This window comes from Lepus europaeus, unplaced genomic scaffold, assembly GCF_033115175.1.
Source record: "Lepus europaeus isolate LE1 unplaced genomic scaffold, mLepTim1.pri SCAFFOLD_37, whole genome shotgun sequence".
Classification (NCBI taxonomy): Eukaryota; Metazoa; Chordata; class Mammalia; order Lagomorpha; family Leporidae; genus Lepus; species Lepus europaeus.
This window is the reverse complement of record NW_026909243.1, coordinates 203304-223669: the sequence shown is the minus strand read 5'-3', so window position 1 is coordinate 223669 and position 20366 is coordinate 203304. Positions and strand designations below refer to the sequence as shown.

Genomic DNA, 20366 nt, shown 5'->3' with positions numbered 1-20366 from the left:
CTGCTTAAATTCATTCAAAACCATAAAGTCCATTGATAATATCAAAAACACAAAGCAGAGCCTGTAGCAAGATCTGGGATTGAGTTTGCCATAACACAAGGTGATATTTCTGGTTTCATCCAGTCATATCTGGACAAAGTGTTGTGGAACTGGTATGCAGTGTACTCAGAAAATCACCCTCAAACTGGTTTTGGAGAAAAGCAAACTCTTTTTCTTGACCAAGTGGATAAAAATCATGTTTGTAAATATAAATATCCTTTTTGTTTTTCAACGATTGCTATAGCTTTCTGCACAGAAAACACAAATGTGAACACGTTTTGCCTGCATATGGAAGCACTTAGCACTTCCAACTCAAAACAAAATTTCCTCTACTGAAATTCATTCTAAAACGTAAAGTCCATTGATAATATCCAGAAAATACAAACACAAAGGTTGTAGCAAGATCTGGGATTGAGTTAGCCATATCACAAGAGGATATTTCTGGTTTTATCCAGGCATATGCGGACAAAGTGCTGTGGAACTGGTTTGCAATAGACTCAGAAAATCACCCTCATACTGATTTAGGAGAAAAGCAAACTCTTTTTCTTGGCCAAGTGGATAAAAAGTCATGTTTGCAAATATCAATATCCTGTTTGTTTGCAACGATTCCTCTAGCTTTCTGTGTAGAAAACGCAAAGGTGAACATGTTTGGTCTGCATATGGAAGCACTTAGCTTTTCCAGCACAAAACAAAATTTCCTCTACTGAAATTCATTCTAAAAGGTAAATTCCATTGCTAATATCCAGAAAACACAAACACAGAAGTTGTAGCAAGATCTGGGATTGAGTTAGCCATAACATAAAAGGATATTTCAGGGTTCATCCAGGCATAGCAAGAGAAAGTGCTGTGGAACTGCTATGCAATGGACTCAGATAATCACAGTCAAACTGGTTTTGGAGAATAGCAAAGTATTTTCTTAGGCAAGTGCATAAAATGTCATCTACACAAATACAAATTTCATGTTTGTTTGCAGCAATTGCTATAGTTTTCTTTTAGAAAGCACGAATGTGTTGAGTTTGTGTCCCCCTGTGGAACTCATTAGTGTTTCCCAGCACCAAAGAAAATATCCCCTGCTTAAATTCATTCAAAACCATAAAGTCCAATGCTGATACCAAAAAACACAAAGCAGAGCCTGTAGCAAGATCTGGGATTGAGTTAGCCACAACACAAGAGGATATTTCTGGTTTCATCCAGTCATATCCGAAAAGTGTTGTGGAACTGGTATGCAACGGAATCATAATCAGAGTCAAACTGGTTTTGGAGAAAAGCAAACAATTTGTCTTGGCCAAGTGGATAAATCAAAAGTCATGTTTGCAAATAAAAATATCCTGTTTGTTTGCAACGATTCCTCTAGCTTTCTGTGTAGAAAACGCAAATGTGAACATGTTTGGTCTGCATATGGAAGCACTTAGCTTTTCCAGCACAAAACAAAATTTCCTCTACTGAAATTTATTCTAAAACATAAATTCCATTGATAATATCCAGAAAACACAAACACAGAAGTTGTAGCAAGATCTGGGATTGAGTTAGCCATAACATAAAAGGATATTTCAGGGTTCATCCAGGCATAGCAAGACAAAGTGCTGTGGAACTGCTATGCAATGGACTCAGATAATCACAGTCAAACTGGTTTTGGAGAATAGCAAAGTATTTTCTTAGGCAAGTGCATAAAATGTCATCTACACAAACACAAATATCATGTTTGTTTGCAGCAATTGCTGTAGTTTTCTGCCTAGACAGCACGAATGTGTTGAGTTTGTGTCTCCATGCGGAACTAATTAGTGTTTCCCAGCACCAAAGAAAACATTCCCTGCTTAAATTCATTCAAAACCATAAAGTCCATTGATAATATCAAAAAACACAAAGCAGAGCCTGTAGCAAGATCTGGGATTGAGTTAGCCATAACACAAGAGGAGATTTCTGCTCTCATCCATTCATATCCAGACAAAGTGCTGTGGCACTGGTGTGCAATGGACTCAGATAATCACAGTCAAACTGGTTTTGGAGAATAGCAAAGTATTTTCTTTGGCAAGTGCATAAAATGTCATCTACACAAGTACAAATTTCATGTTTGTTTGCAGCAATTGCTGTAGTATAATGCTTGACAGCACGAATGTGTTGAGTTTGTATCTCCCTGTGGAACTCATTAGTGTTTCCCAGCACCAAAGAAAATATTCCCTGCTTAAATTCATTCAAAACCATAAAGTCCATTGAATATATCAAGAAAACACAAACGCAGAGCCTGTAGCAAGATCTAGGATTGAGTTAGCCATAACACAGAGGATATTTCTGGTTTCATCCAGTCATATCCGGACAAAGTGTTGTGGAACTTGTTTGCAATGGACCCAGAAAATCACCCTCAAACTGGTTTCGGAGAAAAGCAAACTCTTTTTCTTGGCCAAGTGGATAAAAATTCTTGTTTGCAAATATCAATGTCCTGTTTGTTTGCAACGATTCCTCTAGCTTTCTGCATAAAATACACAAATGTGAACACGTTTTGCCTGCATATGGAAGCACTTAGCATTTCCAGCACAAAACAAAATTTCCTCTACTGAAATTCATTCTAAAACGTAAAGTCCAAAGATAATATCAAAAAACACAAACTCAGAGGTTGTAGCAAGATCTGGGATTGAGTTAGCCATAACTCAAGAGGTAATTTCTGGTTTCATCCAGGCATATCCGGACAAAGTGCTGTGGAACTGGTATGCAATGGACTCAGATAATCACAGTCAAACTGGTTTTGGAGAATAGCAAAATATTTTCTTAGGCAAGTGCATAAAATGTCATCTACACCAACACAAATATCATGTTTGTTTGCAGCAATTGCTGTAGTTTTCTGCCTAGACAGAATGAATGTGTTGAGTTTGTGTCTCCATGTGGAACTAATTAGTGTTTCCCAGCACCAAAGAAAATATTCCCTTCTTAAATACATTCAATACCATAAAGTCCATTGCTGATACCAAAAAACACAAAGCAGAGCCTGTAGCAAGATCTGGGATTGAGTTAGCCACAACACAGGAGGATATTTCTGGTTTGATCCAGTCATATCCGAAAAGTGTTGTGGAACTGGTATGCAACGGAATCATAATCAGAGTCAAACTGGTTTTGGAGAAAAGCAAACAATTTGTCTTGGCCAAGTGGATAAATCAAAAGTCATGTTTGCAAATATCAATATCCTGTTTGCTTGCATCGATTCCTCTAGCTTTCTGCGTAGAAAACAGGCATGTGAAGACGTTTGTCCTGCATATGGAAGCATTTAGCTTTTCCAGGACCAAACAAAATTTCCTATACTGAAATTCATTCTAAAACGTAAATTCCATTGATAATATCCAGAAAACAAAAACACAGAGGTTGTAGCAAGATCTGGGATTGAGTTAGCCATAACACAAGAGGAGATTTGAGGTTTCATCCAGGCATATCCGGACAGAGTTCTGTGCAACTGGTATGCAATGGACTCAGATAATCACAGTCAAACTGGTTTTGGAGAATAGTAAAGTATTTTCTTAGGCAAGTGCATAAAATTTCATCTACACAAACACAAATATCATGTTTGTTTGCAGCAATTGCTGTAGTTTTCTGCCTAGACAGCACGAATGTGTTGAGTTTGTGTCTCCATGTGGAACTAATTAGTGTTTCCCAGCACCAAAGATAATATTCCCTTCTTAAATACATTCAATACCATAAAGTCCAATGCTGATACCAAAAAACACAAAGCAGAGCCTGTAGCAAGATCTGGGATTGAGTTAGCCACAACACAAGAGGATATTTCTGGTTTCATCCAGTCATATCCGAAAAGTGTTGTGGAACTGGTATGCAACGGAATCATAATCAGAGTCAAACTGGTTTTGGAGAAAAGCAAACAATTTGTCTTGGCCAAGTGGATAAATCAAAAGTCATGTTTGCAAATAAAAATATCCTGTTTGTTTGCAACGATTCCTCTAGCTTTCTGTGTAGAAAACGCAAATGTGAACATGTTTGGTCTGCATATGGAAGCACTTAGCTTTTCCAGCACAAAACAAAATTTCCTCTACTGAAATTTATTCTAAAACATAAATTCCATTGATAATATCCAGAAAACACAAACACAGAAGTTGTAGCAAGATCTGGGATTGAGTTAGCCATAACATAAAAGGATATTTCAGGGTTCATCCAGGCATAGCAAGACAAAGTGCTGTGGAACTGCTATGCAATGGACTCAGATAATCACAGTCAAACTGGTTTTGGAGAATAGCAAAGTATTTTCTTAGGCAAGTGCATAAAATGTCATCTACACAAACACAAATATCATGTTTGTTTGCAGCAATTGCTGTAGTTTTCTGCCTAGACAGCACGAATGTGTTGAGTTTGTGTCTCCATGCGGAACTAATTAGTGTTTCCCAGCACCAAAGAAAACATTCCCTGCTTAAATTCATTCAAAACCATAAAGTCCATTGATAATATCAAAAACACAAAGCAGAGCCTGTAGCAAGATCTGGGATTGAGTTTGCCATAACACAAGGTGATATTTCTGGTTTCATCCAGTCATATCTGGACAAAGTGTTGTGGAACTGGTATGCAGTGTACTCAGAAAATCACCCTCAAACTGGTTTTGGAGAAAAGCAAACTCTTTTTCTTGACCAAGTGGATAAAAATCATGTTTGTAAATATAAATATCCTTTTTGTTTTTCAACGATTGCTATAGCTTTCTGCACAGAAAACACAAATGTGAACACGTTTTGCCTGCATATGGAAGCACTTAGCACTTCCAACTCAAAACAAAATTTCCTCTACTGAAATTCATTCTAAAACGTAAAGTCCATTGATAATATCCAGAAAATACAAACACAAAGGTTGTAGCAAGATCTGGGATTGAGTTAGCCATATCACAAGAGGATATTTCTGGTTTTATCCAGGCATATGCGGACAAAGTGCTGTGGAACTGGTTTGCAATAGACTCAGAAAATCACCCTCATACTGATTTAGGAGAAAAGCAAACTCTTTTTCTTGGCCAAGTGGATAAAAAGTCATGTTTGCAAATATCAATATCCTGTTTGTTTGCAACGATTCCTCTAGCTTTCTGTGTAGAAAACGCAAAGGTGAACATGTTTGGTCTGCATATGGAAGCACTTAGCTTTTCCAGCACAAAACAAAATTTCCTCTACTGAAATTCATTCTAAAAGGTAAATTCCATTGCTAATATCCAGAAAACACAAACACAGAAGTTGTAGCAAGATCTGGGATTGAGTTAGCCATAACATAAAAGGATATTTCAGGGTTCATCCAGGCATAGCAAGAGAAAGTGCTGTGGAACTGCTATGCAATGGACTCAGATAATCACAGTCAAACTGGTTTTGGAGAATAGCAAAGTATTTTCTTAGGCAAGTGCATAAAATGTCATCTACACAAATACAAATTTCATGTTTGTTTGCAGCAATTGCTATAGTTTTCTTTTAGAAAGCACGAATGTGTTGAGTTTGTGTCCCCCTGTGGAACTCATTAGTGTTTCCCAGCACCAAAGAAAATATCCCCTGCTTAAATTCATTCAAAACCATAAAGTCCAATGCTGATACCAAAAAACACAAAGCAGAGCCTGTAGCAAGATCTGGGATTGAGTTAGCCACAACACAAGAGGATATTTCTGGTTTCATCCAGTCATATCCGAAAAGTGTTGTGGAACTGGTATGCAACGGAATCATAATCAGAGTCAAACTGGTTTTGGAGAAAAGCAAACAATTTGTCTTGGCCAAGTGGATAAATCAAAAGTCATGTTTGCAAATAAAAATATCCTGTTTGTTTGCAACGATTCCTCTAGCTTTCTGTGTAGAAAACGCAAATGTGAACATGTTTGGTCTGCATATGGAAGCACTTAGCTTTTCCAGCACAAAACAAAATTTCCTCTACTGAAATTTATTCTAAAACATAAATTCCATTGATAATATCCAGAAAACACAAACACAGAAGTTGTAGCAAGATCTGGGATTGAGTTAGCCATAACATAAAAGGATATTTCAGGGTTCATCCAGGCATAGCAAGACAAAGTGCTGTGGAACTGCTATGCAATGGACTCAGATAATCACAGTCAAACTGGTTTTGGAGAATAGCAAAGTATTTTCTTAGGCAAGTGCATAAAATGTCATCTACACAAATACAAATTTCATGTTTGTTTGCAGCAATTGCTATAGTTTTCTTTTAGAAAGCACGAATGTGTTGAGTTTGTGTCCCCCTGTGGAACTCATTAGTGTTTCCCAGCACCAAAGAAAATATCCCCTGCTTAAATTCATTCAAAACCATAAAGTCCAATGCTGATACCAAAAAACACAAAGCAGAGCCTGTAGCAAGATCTGGGATTGAGTTAGCCACAACACAAGAGGATATTTCTGGTTTCATCCAGTCATATCCGAAAAGTGTTGTGGAACTGGTATGCAACGGAATCATAATCAGAGTCAAACTGGTTTTGGAGAAAAGCAAACAATTTGTCTTGGCCAAGTGGATAAATCAAAAGTCATGTTTGCAAATAAAAATATCCTGTTTGTTTGCAACGATTCCTCTAGCTTTCTGTGTAGAAAACGCAAATGTGAACATGTTTGGTCTGCATATGGAAGCACTTAGCTTTTCCAGCACAAAACAAAATTTCCTCTACTGAAATTTATTCTAAAACATAAATTCCATTGATAATATCCAGAAAACACAAACACAGAAGTTGTAGCAAGATCTGGGATTGAGTTAGCCATAACATAAAAGGATATTTCAGGGTTCATCCAGGCATAGCAAGACAAAGTGCTGTGGAACTGCTATGCAATGGACTCAGATAATCACAGTCAAACTGGTTTTGGAGAATAGCAAAGTATTTTCTTAGGCAAGTGCATAAAATGTCATCTACACAAACACAAATATCATGTTTGTTTGCAGCAATTGCTGTAGTTTTCTGCCTAGACAGCACGAATGTGTTGAGTTTGTGTCTCCATGCGGAACTAATTAGTGTTTCCCAGCACCAAAGAAAACATTCCCTGCTTAAATTCATTCAAAACCATAAAGTCCATTGATAATATCAAAAACACAAAGCAGAGCCTGTAGCAAGATCTGGGATTGAGTTTGCCATAACACAAGGTGATATTTCTGGTTTCATCCAGTCATATCTGGACAAAGTGTTGTGGAACTGGTATGCAGTGTACTCAGAAAATCACCCTCAAACTGGTTTTGGAGAAAAGCAAACTCTTTTTCTTGACCAAGTGGATAAAAATCATGTTTGTAAATATAAATATCCTTTTTGTTTTTCAACGATTGCTATAGCTTTCTGCACAGAAAACACAAATGTGAACACGTTTTGCCTGCATATGGAAGCACTTAGCACTTCCAACTCAAAACAAAATTTCCTCTACTGAAATTCATTCTAAAACGTAAAGTCCATTGATAATATCCAGAAAATACAAACACAAAGGTTGTAGCAAGATCTGGGATTGAGTTAGCCATATCACAAGAGGATATTTCTGGTTTTATCCAGGCATATGCGGACAAAGTGCTGTGGAACTGGTTTGCAATAGACTCAGAAAATCACCCTCATACTGATTTAGGAGAAAAGCAAACTCTTTTTCTTGGCCAAGTGGATAAAAAGTCATGTTTGCAAATATCAATATCCTGTTTGTTTGCAACGATTCCTCTAGCTTTCTGTGTAGAAAACGCAAAGGTGAACATGTTTGGTCTGCATATGGAAGCACTTAGCTTTTCCAGCACAAAACAAAATTTCCTCTACTGAAATTCATTCTAAAAGGTAAATTCCATTGCTAATATCCAGAAAACACAAACACAGAAGTTGTAGCAAGATCTGGGATTGAGTTAGCCATAACATAAAAGGATATTTCAGGGTTCATCCAGGCATAGCAAGAGAAAGTGCTGTGGAACTGCTATGCAATGGACTCAGATAATCACAGTCAAACTGGTTTTGGAGAATAGCAAAGTATTTTCTTAGGCAAGTGCATAAAATGTCATCTACACAAATACAAATTTCATGTTTGTTTGCAGCAATTGCTATAGTTTTCTTTTAGAAAGCACGAATGTGTTGAGTTTGTGTCCCCCTGTGGAACTCATTAGTGTTTCCCAGCACCAAAGAAAATATCCCCTGCTTAAATTCATTCAAAACCATAAAGTCCAATGCTGATACCAAAAAACACAAAGCAGAGCCTGTAGCAAGATCTGGGATTGAGTTAGCCACAACACAAGAGGATATTTCTGGTTTCATCCAGTCATATCCGAAAAGTGTTGTGGAACTGGTATGCAACGGAATCATAATCAGAGTCAAACTGGTTTTGGAGAAAAGCAAACAATTTGTCTTGGCCAAGTGGATAAATCAAAAGTCATGTTTGCAAATAAAAATATCCTGTTTGTTTGCAACGATTCCTCTAGCTTTCTGTGTAGAAAACGCAAATGTGAACATGTTTGGTCTGCATATGGAAGCACTTAGCTTTTCCAGCACAAAACAAAATTTCCTCTACTGAAATTTATTCTAAAACATAAATTCCATTGATAATATCCAGAAAACACAAACACAGAAGTTGTAGCAAGATCTGGGATTGAGTTAGCCATAACATAAAAGGATATTTCAGGGTTCATCCAGGCATAGCAAGACAAAGTGCTGTGGAACTGCTATGCAATGGACTCAGATAATCACAGTCAAACTGGTTTTGGAGAATAGCAAAGTATTTTCTTAGGCAAGTGCATAAAATGTCATCTACACAAACACAAATATCATGTTTGTTTGCAGCAATTGCTGTAGTTTTCTGCCTAGACAGCACGAATGTGTTGAGTTTGTGTCTCCATGCGGAACTAATTAGTGTTTCCCAGCACCAAAGAAAACATTCCCTGCTTAAATTCATTCAAAACCATAAAGTCCATTGATAATATCAAAAACACAAAGCAGAGCCTGTAGCAAGATCTGGGATTGAGTTTGCCATAACACAAGGTGATATTTCTGGTTTCATCCAGTCATATCTGGACAAAGTGTTGTGGAACTGGTATGCAGTGTACTCAGAAAATCACCCTCAAACTGGTTTTGGAGAAAAGCAAACTCTTTTTCTTGACCAAGTGGATAAAAATCATGTTTGTAAATATAAATATCCTTTTTGTTTTTCAACGATTGCTATAGCTTTCTGCACAGAAAACACAAATGTGAACACGTTTTGCCTGCATATGGAAGCACTTAGCACTTCCAACTCAAAACAAAATTTCCTCTACTGAAATTCATTCTAAAACGTAAAGTCCATTGATAATATCCAGAAAATACAAACACAAAGGTTGTAGCAAGATCTGGGATTGAGTTAGCCATATCACAAGAGGATATTTCTGGTTTTATCCAGGCATATGCGGACAAAGTGCTGTGGAACTGGTTTGCAATAGACTCAGAAAATCACCCTCATACTGATTTAGGAGAAAAGCAAACTCTTTTTCTTGGCCAAGTGGATAAAAAGTCATGTTTGCAAATATCAATATCCTGTTTGTTTGCAACGATTCCTCTAGCTTTCTGTGTAGAAAACGCAAAGGTGAACATGTTTGGTCTGCATATGGAAGCACTTAGCTTTTCCAGCACAAAACAAAATTTCCTCTACTGAAATTCATTCTAAAAGGTAAATTCCATTGCTAATATCCAGAAAACACAAACACAGAAGTTGTAGCAAGATCTGGGATTGAGTTAGCCATAACATAAAAGGATATTTCAGGGTTCATCCAGGCATAGCAAGAGAAAGTGCTGTGGAACTGCTATGCAATGGACTCAGATAATCACAGTCAAACTGGTTTTGGAGAATAGCAAAGTATTTTCTTAGGCAAGTGCATAAAATGTCATCTACACAAATACAAATTTCATGTTTGTTTGCAGCAATTGCTATAGTTTTCTTTTAGAAAGCACGAATGTGTTGAGTTTGTGTCCCCCTGTGGAACTCATTAGTGTTTCCCAGCACCAAAGAAAATATCCCCTGCTTAAATTCATTCAAAACCATAAAGTCCATTGATAATATCAAAAAACACAAAGCAGAGCCTGTAGCAAGATCTGGGATTGAGTTAGCCATAACACAAGAGGAGATTTCTGCTCTCATCCATTCATATCCAGACAAAGTGCTGTGGAACTGGTGTGCAATGGACTCAGATAATCACAGTCAAACTGGTTTTGGAGAATAGCAAAGTATTTTCTTAGGCAAGTGCATAAAATAAATAATAAACTCATTAGTGTTTCCCAGCACCAAAGAAAACATTCCCTGCTTAAATTCATTCAAAACCATAAATTCCATTGATAATATCATGAAAACACAAACACAGAGCCTGTAGCAAGATCTAGGATTGAGTTAGCCATAACACAGAGGATATTTCTGGTTTCATCCAGTCATATCCGGACAAAGTGTTGTGGAACTTGTTTGCAATGGACCCAGAAAATCACCCCCAAACTGGTTTTGGAGAAAAGCAAACTCTTTTTCTTGGCCAAGTGGATAAAAATTCTTGTTTGCAAATATCAATGTCCTGTTTGTTTGCAACGATTGCTCTAGCTTTCTGCATAAAAAACACAAATGTGAACACGTTTTGCCTGCATATGGAAGCACTTAGCATTTCCAGCACAAAACAAAATTTCCTCTACTGAAATTCATTCTAAAACGTAAAGTCCAAAGATAATATCAAAAAACACAAACTCAGAGGTTGTAGCAAGATCTGGGATTGAGTTAGCCATAACTCAAGAGGTAATTTCTGGTTTCATCCAGGCATATCCGGACAAAGTGCTGTGGAACTGGTATGCAATGGACTCAGATAATCACAGTCAAACTGGTTTTGGAGAATAGCAAAATATTTTCTTAGGCAAGTGCATAAAATGTCATCTACACCAACACAAATATCATGTTTGTTTGCAGCAATTGCTGTAGTTTTCTGCCTAGACAGAATGAATGTGTTGAGTTTGTGTCTCCATGTGGAACTAATTAGTGTTTCCCAGCACCAAAGAAAATATTCCCTTCTTAAATACATTCAATACCATAAAGTCCATTGCTGATACCAAAAAACACAAAGCAGAGCCTGTAGCAAGATCTGGGATTGAGTTAGCCACAACACAGGAGGATATTTCTGGTTTGATCCAGTCATATCTGAAAAGTGTTGTGGAACTGGTATGCAACGGAATCATAATCAGAGTCAAACTGGTTTTGGAGAAAAGCAAACAATTTGTCTTGGCCAAGTGGATAAATCAAAAGTCATGTTTGCAAATATCAATATCCTGTTTGCTTGCATCGATTCCTCTAGCTTTCTGCGTAGAAAACAGGCATGTGAAGACGTTTGTCCTGCATATGGAAGCATTTAGCTTTTCCAGGACCAAACAAAATTTCCTATACTGAAATTCATTCTAAAACGTAAATTTCATTGATAATATCCAGAAAACAAAAACACAGAGGTTGTAGCAAGATCTGGGATTGAGTTAGCCATAACACAAGAGGAGATTTGAGGTTCCATCCAGGCATATCCGGACAGAGTTCTGTGCAACTGGTATGCAATGGACTCAGATAATCACAGTCAAACTGGTTTTGGAGAATAGTAAAGTATTTTCTTAGGCAAGTGCATAAAATTTCATCTACACAAACACAAATATCATGTTTGTTTGCAGCAATTGCTGTAGTTTTCTGCCTAGACAGCACGAATGTGTTGAGTTTGTGTCTCCATGTGGAACTAATTAGTGTTTCCCAGCACCAAAGAAAATATTCCCTTCTTAAATACATTCAATACCATAAAGTCCAATGCTGATACCAAAAAACACAAAGCAGAGCCTGTAGCAAGATCTGGGATTGAGTTAGCCACAACACAAGAGGATATTTCTGGTTTCATCCAGTCATATCCGAAAAGTGTTGTGGAACTGGTATGCAACGGAATCATAATCAGAGTCAAACTGGTTTTGGAGAAAAGCAAACAATTTGTCTTGGCCAAGTGGACAAATCAAAAGTCATGTTTGCAAATGTCAATATCCTGTTTGTTTGCAACGATTCCTCTAGCTTTCTGTGTAGAAAACGCAAATGTGAACATGTTTGGTCTGCATATGGAAGCACTTAGCTTTTCCAGCACAAAACAAAATTTCCTCTACTGAAATTTATTCTAAAACATAAATTCCATTGATAATATCCAGAAAACACAAACACAGAAGTTGTAGCAAGATCTGGGATTGAGTTAGCCATAACATAAAAGGATATTTCAGGGTTCATCCAGGCATAGCAAGAGAAAGTGCTGTGGAACTGCTATGCAATGGACTCAGATAATCACAGTCAAACTGGTTTTGGAGAATAGCAAAGTATTTTCTTAGGCAAGTGCATAAAATGTCATCTACACAAACACAAATTTCATGTTTGTTTGCAGCAATTGCTGTAGTTTTCTGCCTAGACAGCACGAATGTGTTGAGTTTGTGTCTCCATGTGGAAGTAATTAGTGTTTCTCAGCACCAAAGAAAACATCCCCTGCTTAAATTCATTCAAAACCATAAAGTCCATTGATAATATCAAAAAACACAAAGCAGAGCCTGTAGCAAGATCTGGGATTCAGTTAGCCATAACAAAGAGGCTATTTCTGGTTTCATCCAGTCATATCCGGACAAAGTGTTGTGGAACTGGTATACAATGGACTCAGAAAATCACCCTCAAACTGGTTTTGGAGAAAAGCAAACTCTTTTTCTTGGCCAAGTGGATAAAAACTCATGTGTGCAAATTTCAATATCCTGTTTGTTTGCAACATTTGCTATAGCTTTCTGCACAGAAAACACAAATGAGAACATGTTTTGCCTGCATATGGAAGTGTTGGACCTCTCAGTTGTAGAGATGCCCACTTGCTCGAGAGGACGCCCAAAAATCCAGACTCCAGACCAGTTGATGCAAAAAGCATGAGGTATTTATTGTACGTTTGCGCAAACGGGCCCCCACCTAAGGCGGTGAGGAGCCCCGAGCGGCAGTTTCACACAGGTTATATAGGCAACGAATTAGCATATTCCTAATGCGCATGCATAGGATTGGTCAGTTCAGAGGGACCATTAGCATATGGAATGCAGTGGCAACACGGGATTGGCTGGTTCGGAGGGACAATTAGCATACCGGAGAATGCTGAGGAGAGTGCTGAGGAGAATGCTGAGGAGAATGCTGAGGAGAGTGCTGAGGAGAGTGCTGAGGGAGAGTGCTGAGGAGAGTGCTGAGGGAACCAGCTGAGGAGAGTGCTGAGGAGAGTGCTGAGGGAACCAGCTGAGGAGAGTGCTGAGGAGAGTGCTGAGGGAACCAGCTGAGGAGAGTGCTAAGGAGAGTGCTGAGATTCTCCGAAGGGGAGTGGAAGCTCTGCTCTGGGCATGCCTAGAGGTTCTCTGAAGGGGATTGACTTTTCCTTCCCAGAGAACGTCCTGCCCGCTGGACTCTGGGGAACATCTAACCTCTTAAGAAGCCCCTGATATCTGCCCAGGCCTAGTTTCTTGTCCCTCTCCCCCATAAGGGTCCTTCATTCCCTCCTTTTCTTTTTGCAAAGATTTTAATCCTAAAATCTATTGGACCGGCCTGAGGAGAACCTGCCTCACTGGAGGGAGGAAACTCTGTTCTTGCTGGACTGGGTTAGGTTCCACGTTAACAATTGCGGAGCATGGGGATTGGAAAAACTATGGGGAAAGGCCAGGAACATCATAAATATTAAACAGTTTTTGAAAGTCTTAGCTTGAGTGGGTTCTGAGTGCGCTGGAGCTTCCATTTGGCTGGTCTATCCGGATCCTCGGGGCCCTGGGGAGGTGGTGCTCGCTTCACGTGTGAGGCGTGGACCCAAGCAGCGATTCCGTCGACCTTGAGAGCGGTGGGAGTTGTCAACAGCACAGTGAAGGGGCCTTTCCACCGGGGCTCTAGAGTCTTAGATTGGTGCCTTCGGACATACACAGCATCACCGATTTGGAAAGGATGTGGAATGGTTGTCGTCTTGGGTTGGTAGGCTGCTGCAAGAGGTTTCCAGACCTGGTTCTGGATGATCTGGAGTGCTCTCAACCGGGCCTGTAACTTAGGGGCATCGGCAACGGAGTCACTGGCAAGGTCAAGCAAGCCTGCTACTGGTGGGGGCCCTCCATAAAGGATTTCGTATGGTGTCAGCCCGCAATGAGAGGGCGTGTTTCGGACCCGGAACAACACCATAGGGAGGAGTTGGACCCAGTCTTTAACACCAGTCTCCAACGCTAATTTGGTCAAGGTCTCTTTAATTGTTCTGTTCATTCTTTCTACCTGTCCTGAACTTTGGGGTCTATAGGCACAGTGCAATTTCCAATTTATGCCTAATGCTTTGGCCACCAACTGACTTACCTGGGAGACAAACGCTGGGCCATTGTCGGACCCGATTACCTTAGGCAAGCCGAACCGGGGGAAGATCTCCTCTATGATCTTCTTGACGACCACCTGGGCGGTTTCCCGTTTTGTGGGGAATGCCTCAGTCCATCCGGAGAAGGTGTCTACAAAAACTAGAAGATACTTATTCCCATAACTGCCCGGCCTTATCTCAGTGAAATCGACCTCCCAGTTGATTCCTGGTCGGTCTCCTCTTACCCTAGCTCCCTCCGGGAGCTTGAGGTGTCTGGCATTTACCTTGGCACACGGAACACAGGATTCAGTCACCTGCTGGACTAAAGAGTCAAGTCCGGGGATGTAATAAGACTGCCTATCTTCCTGTAAGGCTGCTTTTAGCTTTTTGTGTCCCAAATGAGTCCATTGATGGAGGCTGGTAATTATTTCTTTAGCCAATTGGTGTGGCAGGACTATTTTCTCTCCGAGCCTCCAAACCCTTATTTGTTCATCATACTCTGCACCGAGCCGCTGGATCGTATCTAAGTCTTGGTCCGAATAGAGGAAAGGTGGTTCCCTCGATACTTGGGTGGGCTCAATTGTCTTTAACGGGAGCACCTGTTGGCTCAGGGCTGCCGCCCTAGCGGCCTCGTCTGCCATCCTGTTTCCCCTTGCTACAGGGTCGTCTCCTCGTTGGTGCCCGGGGCAATGAATTATACTCAACATTTTGGGCAGGAACAGGGCCTGTAGAAGATCTAGGATTTCCTGCTTATTTTTAATGTCCTTGCCTGCTGAGGTTAAGAGGCCCCTTAGCCGGTATATCTCCCCATGTACATGGGCAGTGGCGAAAGCATACCGACTGTCTGTGTAAATGTTGACCTTTTTGTCTTGTGCCAGTTTTAAAGCTTGAGTTAAGGCTATGAGCTCGGCTTTTTGAGCAGAAGTTCCAGGCTTTAAGGCACTTGACCAGATAACAGTTTTTCCATCCATCACCGCTGCCCCAGCCCTCCGCTCACCGTTCTGTAGAAAGCTGCTCCCATCCGTGAACCAGGTCATTTCGGCATCCGGCAGAGGCTGGTCGGTTAGGTCTTTTCGGGTGCCGTGGGCCTCAGCCAGGATTTGGTGACAGTTATGGATTACCTGGGCCTGGGGCCCCAGTTCCGGGAGCAGGGTGGCCGGGTTTAAAGAGGTGGCAGTCCCAAACCGGACCCGCTCTGAGTTTAATAACATAGTCTGGTAATGAGTTATCCGAGCATTTGAGAGCCACCGGTCTGGTGGCTGGCGGATAACTGTCTCCACAGCATGAGGTGCCACTATGGTGAGAGGTTGGCCTAGAGTCAATTTATCCGAGTCTTTCACCAGAACTGCCACGGCCGCTATCATGCGGAGGCACGGAGGCCAGCCGGCCGCTACATTGTCTAGCTTTTTTGAAAAGTATGCCACCGGCTTTTTCCAGGGTCCAAGCATTTGTGTTAGCACTCCCTTCGCCACTCCCTTATTCTCATCCACGTATAATGTGAAGGGCTTGGTCATATCAGGGAGGCTCAGGGCTGGGGCTGACAATAGGGCCTTTTTCATGTTGTCAAACGCCCGCTGTTGCTCTTCTCTCCATTGAAAGGGAGCATTGGACTTCGTGAGGGGGTACAATGGGGCTGCCAGCTCCGCAAACCCAGGAATCCAAAGGCGGCAGAATCCCGCACTCCCGAGGAATTCCCGCATCTTTCTGGCATCGGTGGGGGGTGGAATTAGAGCAACCACCCTTTTTCGGCTCTCTGTCTGCCACCGTTGCCCTCCTTCTAGGAGGTAGCCTAGGTAGGCCACCTGTTTCTGACATATTTGGGCCTTTTTCGTGGAGGCTCGATAGCCCAATTCCCCCAGTCTCTGTAGCAGGGCCCCGGTACCTTTTAGGCAGTCCTGCTCAGTTTCAACGGCAAGGAGGAGGTCGTCCACATATTGCAGGAGGACCAGGTCCGGATGGTTGGCTCGGAAGTCGGCCAAATCTAGGTGCAGAGCTTCGTCAAACAAGGTAGGCGAGTTTTTAAATCCTTGGGGCAATCTTGTCCAGGTGAGTTGTCCTGAAAACCCGGTCTCTGGGTCTTTCCACTCAAAAGCAAAGATGGATTGGCTCTGAGGGCTCAGTCTTAAACAAAAGAATGCATCTTTTAGATCTAACACAGTGTACCATACGTGGGTCGGAGGCAAGGTACTTAGCAGATTGTAGGGGTTGGGCACTGTGGGATGCATATCCTCCATTCTCCTATTAACCTCCCGCAAGTCCTGTACCGGGCGGTAGTCACCCGTACCAGGCTTCTTTACTGGTAGTAGGGGGGTGTTCCAAGGTGAACGACAAGGTTTTAAAATGCCTAGGTGTAACAGTCTCTGGATATGTGGCCGGATACCTTCCTTAGCTTCCTTGCCCATCGGATATTGACGAACTGACACGGGAATGGCCGTGGGCTTCAGATCTATGATCAAGGGAGGCCGGTTGACGGCCAGCCCTATTCCCGCAGTCTCTGCCCAGGCCTGAGGAAAATCTGTGAGCCACTTGGGGTCCAGGGGAGCCATGGTGGACGAGGGCCTCTCGAATAATCAGTGTTCGTCCTCCAAGCGTAGTGTTAATACCTGGAGGGGCCGCCCTCCTGAGTCTGTGATGGTAGCTCCTTTCTCATGGAAGTGAATTTGGGCTCCTACCTTCGAGAGTAGGTCCCTGCCCAGGAGGGGGTAGGGGCAGTCTGGCACTAGTAAGAACGAGTGTGTCACAAGTCCTGTACTTAACTGGACCTCTCGATTGGTTGTCCAGCGATATAACTTCCCTCCAGTTGCCCCCTGAACCCAGGAAGTCTTGGAGCTTAAAGGCCCTTTTTCTGAAGTCAGTACCGAGTGCTGGGCTCCCGTGTCAATCAGGAAGGTTACCGGTCTGCCCCCCACTTCAAGGGTTATCCTGGGCTCAGGGGGGGGGCTCCTGGCCCTGACTCACCTAGTCGTCTTCTTCCAGGGACAGGATTGGAACTGGTCTCCTCTTTGGTCCCTGTGTTTTCTTCGGGCAGTCTTTGACCCAGTGTCCTCTTTCTTTACAATAGGCACATTGATCTCTTTCCACCCGAGGCTTTCGTTTGTCTCCCAAGTCCCTATTCTGTCCTGGTCTACTCCTTTCTGTATCCTGCACTACGGTGGCCAAAATTCTACTAAGCTCTCGATTACGTCTTTTGTCTCTTTTGTCTTCCCTTTCCTCCTGCTCCTTGCGGATCCTTTCCTCCTTCTCCTCTCGGGTCTCCCTTTTGTTGTAAATCTTTTCTGCCTCCTTCATTAAATCTTGTATAGTATACCCCTGAAGCCCCTCTAGCCGCTGCAATTTATTGCGGATGTCCGGCGCTGACTGTCCTATAAAGGACATGATTACATCTCCCTGCCGGTCCTCTGCCAGGGGGTCAAACGGGGTATACATACGGTAGGCTTCCATTAATCTTTCTAGGAAGCCTGCCGGCGTTTCCTCAGCCCCCTGTACTACTGCACGTACCTTGGCCAAATTGGTGGGGCGCTTTCCAGCCCCTCTGAGACCCGCAAGGAGAATCTGGCGATAAAGACGAAGTCGCTCCCTACCAGCAACGGTGGTGTAGTCCCAATCAGGACGGGTTAAGGGAAACGCCTCCTCGATTTCGTTTGGCAGTAGGGTCGGTCGGCCATCTGCTCCAGGGACGTTTTTCCGTGCCTCAAGGTAGACACGCTGCTTTTCCTCAGTAGTGAGGAGGGTCTGCAGAAGCTGCTGACAATCATCCCAGGTGGGCTGATCGAGTCAATAAAATTGACTCGATCAGCCCAGTCAGAGCCTGGGGGTCCTGAGAGAAAGAGGGGTTATGGGTTTTCCAATTGTAAAGATCGGAAGCAGAAAATGGCCAGTACTGCATCTGGCCAGCCACCGAACGAAGAGGAAAGGTCTGTGAAGTCCAGACGCTTCCCGGGCCCCCTGCCTGCACCCGACGGAGGCGCAGGCGGCTGGAGGGTGGGGAAGGCGCTGAGACTTCTTCCCCTGCCCTCGTGGAATCAGGGGATGGTGCAGAAGGTTGCACATCCCGCTCTGGTTGTTGTGGGGATTCCTGTGGGGGAGCAGGCTGGCCGGGAAGATAGGGTGGGGGAGAGTCAAAGAGCAGAAAGTCCTGATCAGCCGGAAGAACCGGTGGCTTGTCAGGTTTTGGATCTCGAATCTCCTTCAGAGGGTATAGGGAGGAGGTTGGCACAACCGGGATAGGAGGAGGGGGTAACGGGGTCCGTATGGGCTCCGTCGGGAAGGAGAAGGGTTCTATCCAGGGAGGGGGGTTACGTGTAAGATCCTCCCACGTGGTAATGTAGGGCACCTGATCAGGGTGTCCATTGGATCCTGGCTGAAAGACTCGCGCCTTAATCTGTAAAATAATATCGAGGTTAAAAGTGCTGTTCCTTGGCCAGCCGACCTCGAAGGCCGGCCACTCTGAGGAACAGAATTTTGCCCATTGTTTCCTTTTAACCTCCACTGAGAGGTGGCGCGCGCGTTCTCGAACGTCCTTCCAGTGATCTAGAGTGAGACTTAAAGGGGTGGTTATTTGTTGACCCATGTGTGCAAGGATTTCAACCCAAACAAAAAGAACAGCCAATGCACAAACATATACAATAAGCAAGACAAACCACATGGCTTGCGCTAGTTTTGGGAGCGGCTGCCTGACCAGCCCTCCCCGGGAAGGAGGGAGACTTGGTCTCCGACCCACCTCCAGACCACCCCGGGAGCGTCTTCCGGGGGAACGGACCGAGGGTTTCCCCTCATAACCCGGAGCGTCCTCCGGGGAACGGACCAGGGGTTGCTGGGCACGCCTGCCTCCCCCACTGGTCCCACAGAGTCAGGTCAGATACTGGCCAGTCAGAATACTCCAGTCAGAATCCAGTCAGAATACTCAAGACGAAGAACAACAAACAGAAAACACTTAATTATACCTCCAACTGGTCCTGCAGAGAATGGGTCTGAGGGCGACCTCGAGCCCCACGTTGGGCGCCAAAATGTTGGACCTCTCAGTTGTAGAGATGCCCACTTGCTCGAGAGGACGCCCAAAAATCCAGACTCCAGACCAGTTGATGCAAAAAGCATGAGGTATTTATTGTACGTTTGCGCAAACGGGCCCCCACCTAAGGCGGTGAGGAGCCCCGAGCGGCAGTTTCACACAGGTTATATAGGCAACGAATTAGCATATTCCTAATGCGCATGCATAGGATTGGTCAGTTCAGAGGGACCATTAGCATATGGAATGCAGTGGCAACACGGGATTGGCTGGTTCGGAGGGACAATTAGCATACCGGAGAATGCTGAGGAGAGTGCTGAGGAGAATGCTGAGGAGAATGCTGAGGAGAGTGCTGAGGAGAGTGCTGAGGGAGAGTGCTGAGGAGAGTGCTGAGGGAACCAGCTGAGGAGAGTGCTGAGGAGAGTGCTGAGGGAACCAGCTGAGGAGAGTGCTGAGGAGAGTGCTGAGGGAACCAGCTGAGGAGAGTGCTAAGGAGAGTGCTGAGATTCTCCGAAGGGGAGTGGCAGCTCTGCTCTGGGCATGCCTAGAGGTTCTCTGAAGGGGATTGACTTTTCCTTCCCAGAGAACGTCCTGCCCGCTGGACTCTGGGGAACATCTAACCTCTTAAGAAGCCCCTGATATCTGCCCAGGCCTAGTTTCTTGTCCCTCTCCCCCATAAGGGTCCTTCAGAAGCACTTAGCACTTCCAGCTCAAAACAAAATTTCCTCTACTGAAATTCATTCTAAAATGTAAAGTCCATTGATAATATCCAGAAAACACAAACACAGAGGTTGTAGCAAGATCTGGGATTGAGTTAGCCATAACACAAGAGTATACTTCTGGTTTCATCCAGTCATATCCGGACAAAGTGCATGTGGAACTGGTATGCAATGGACTCAGAAAATCACCCTCAAACTTGTTTTGTAGAACAGCAAAGTATTTTCTTAGGCAAGTGCATAAAATGTCATCTACACAAACACAAATATCATGTTTTTTTGCAGCAATTGCTGTAGTTTACTGCCTAAACTGC

General features: G+C 42.9%; 1 protein-coding gene across 1 annotated transcript in view; it reads right to left on the bottom strand.

Annotated features, from left to right (window-relative positions):
• The window catches only part of LOC133754984 (uncharacterized), a gene marked incomplete at its 5' end in the record, with an annotated part of 76913 nt that extends 58591 nt beyond the window's left edge, over positions 1-18322 (bottom strand). The window contains 2 exon segments of the mRNA XM_062185311.1: positions 17617-18099; positions 18101-18322. Of these exon segments, the coding sequence (XP_062041295.1) occupies positions 17617-18099; positions 18101-18322 (705 nt within the window).
• Between the last annotated feature and the right edge of the window lie 2044 nt (positions 18323-20366).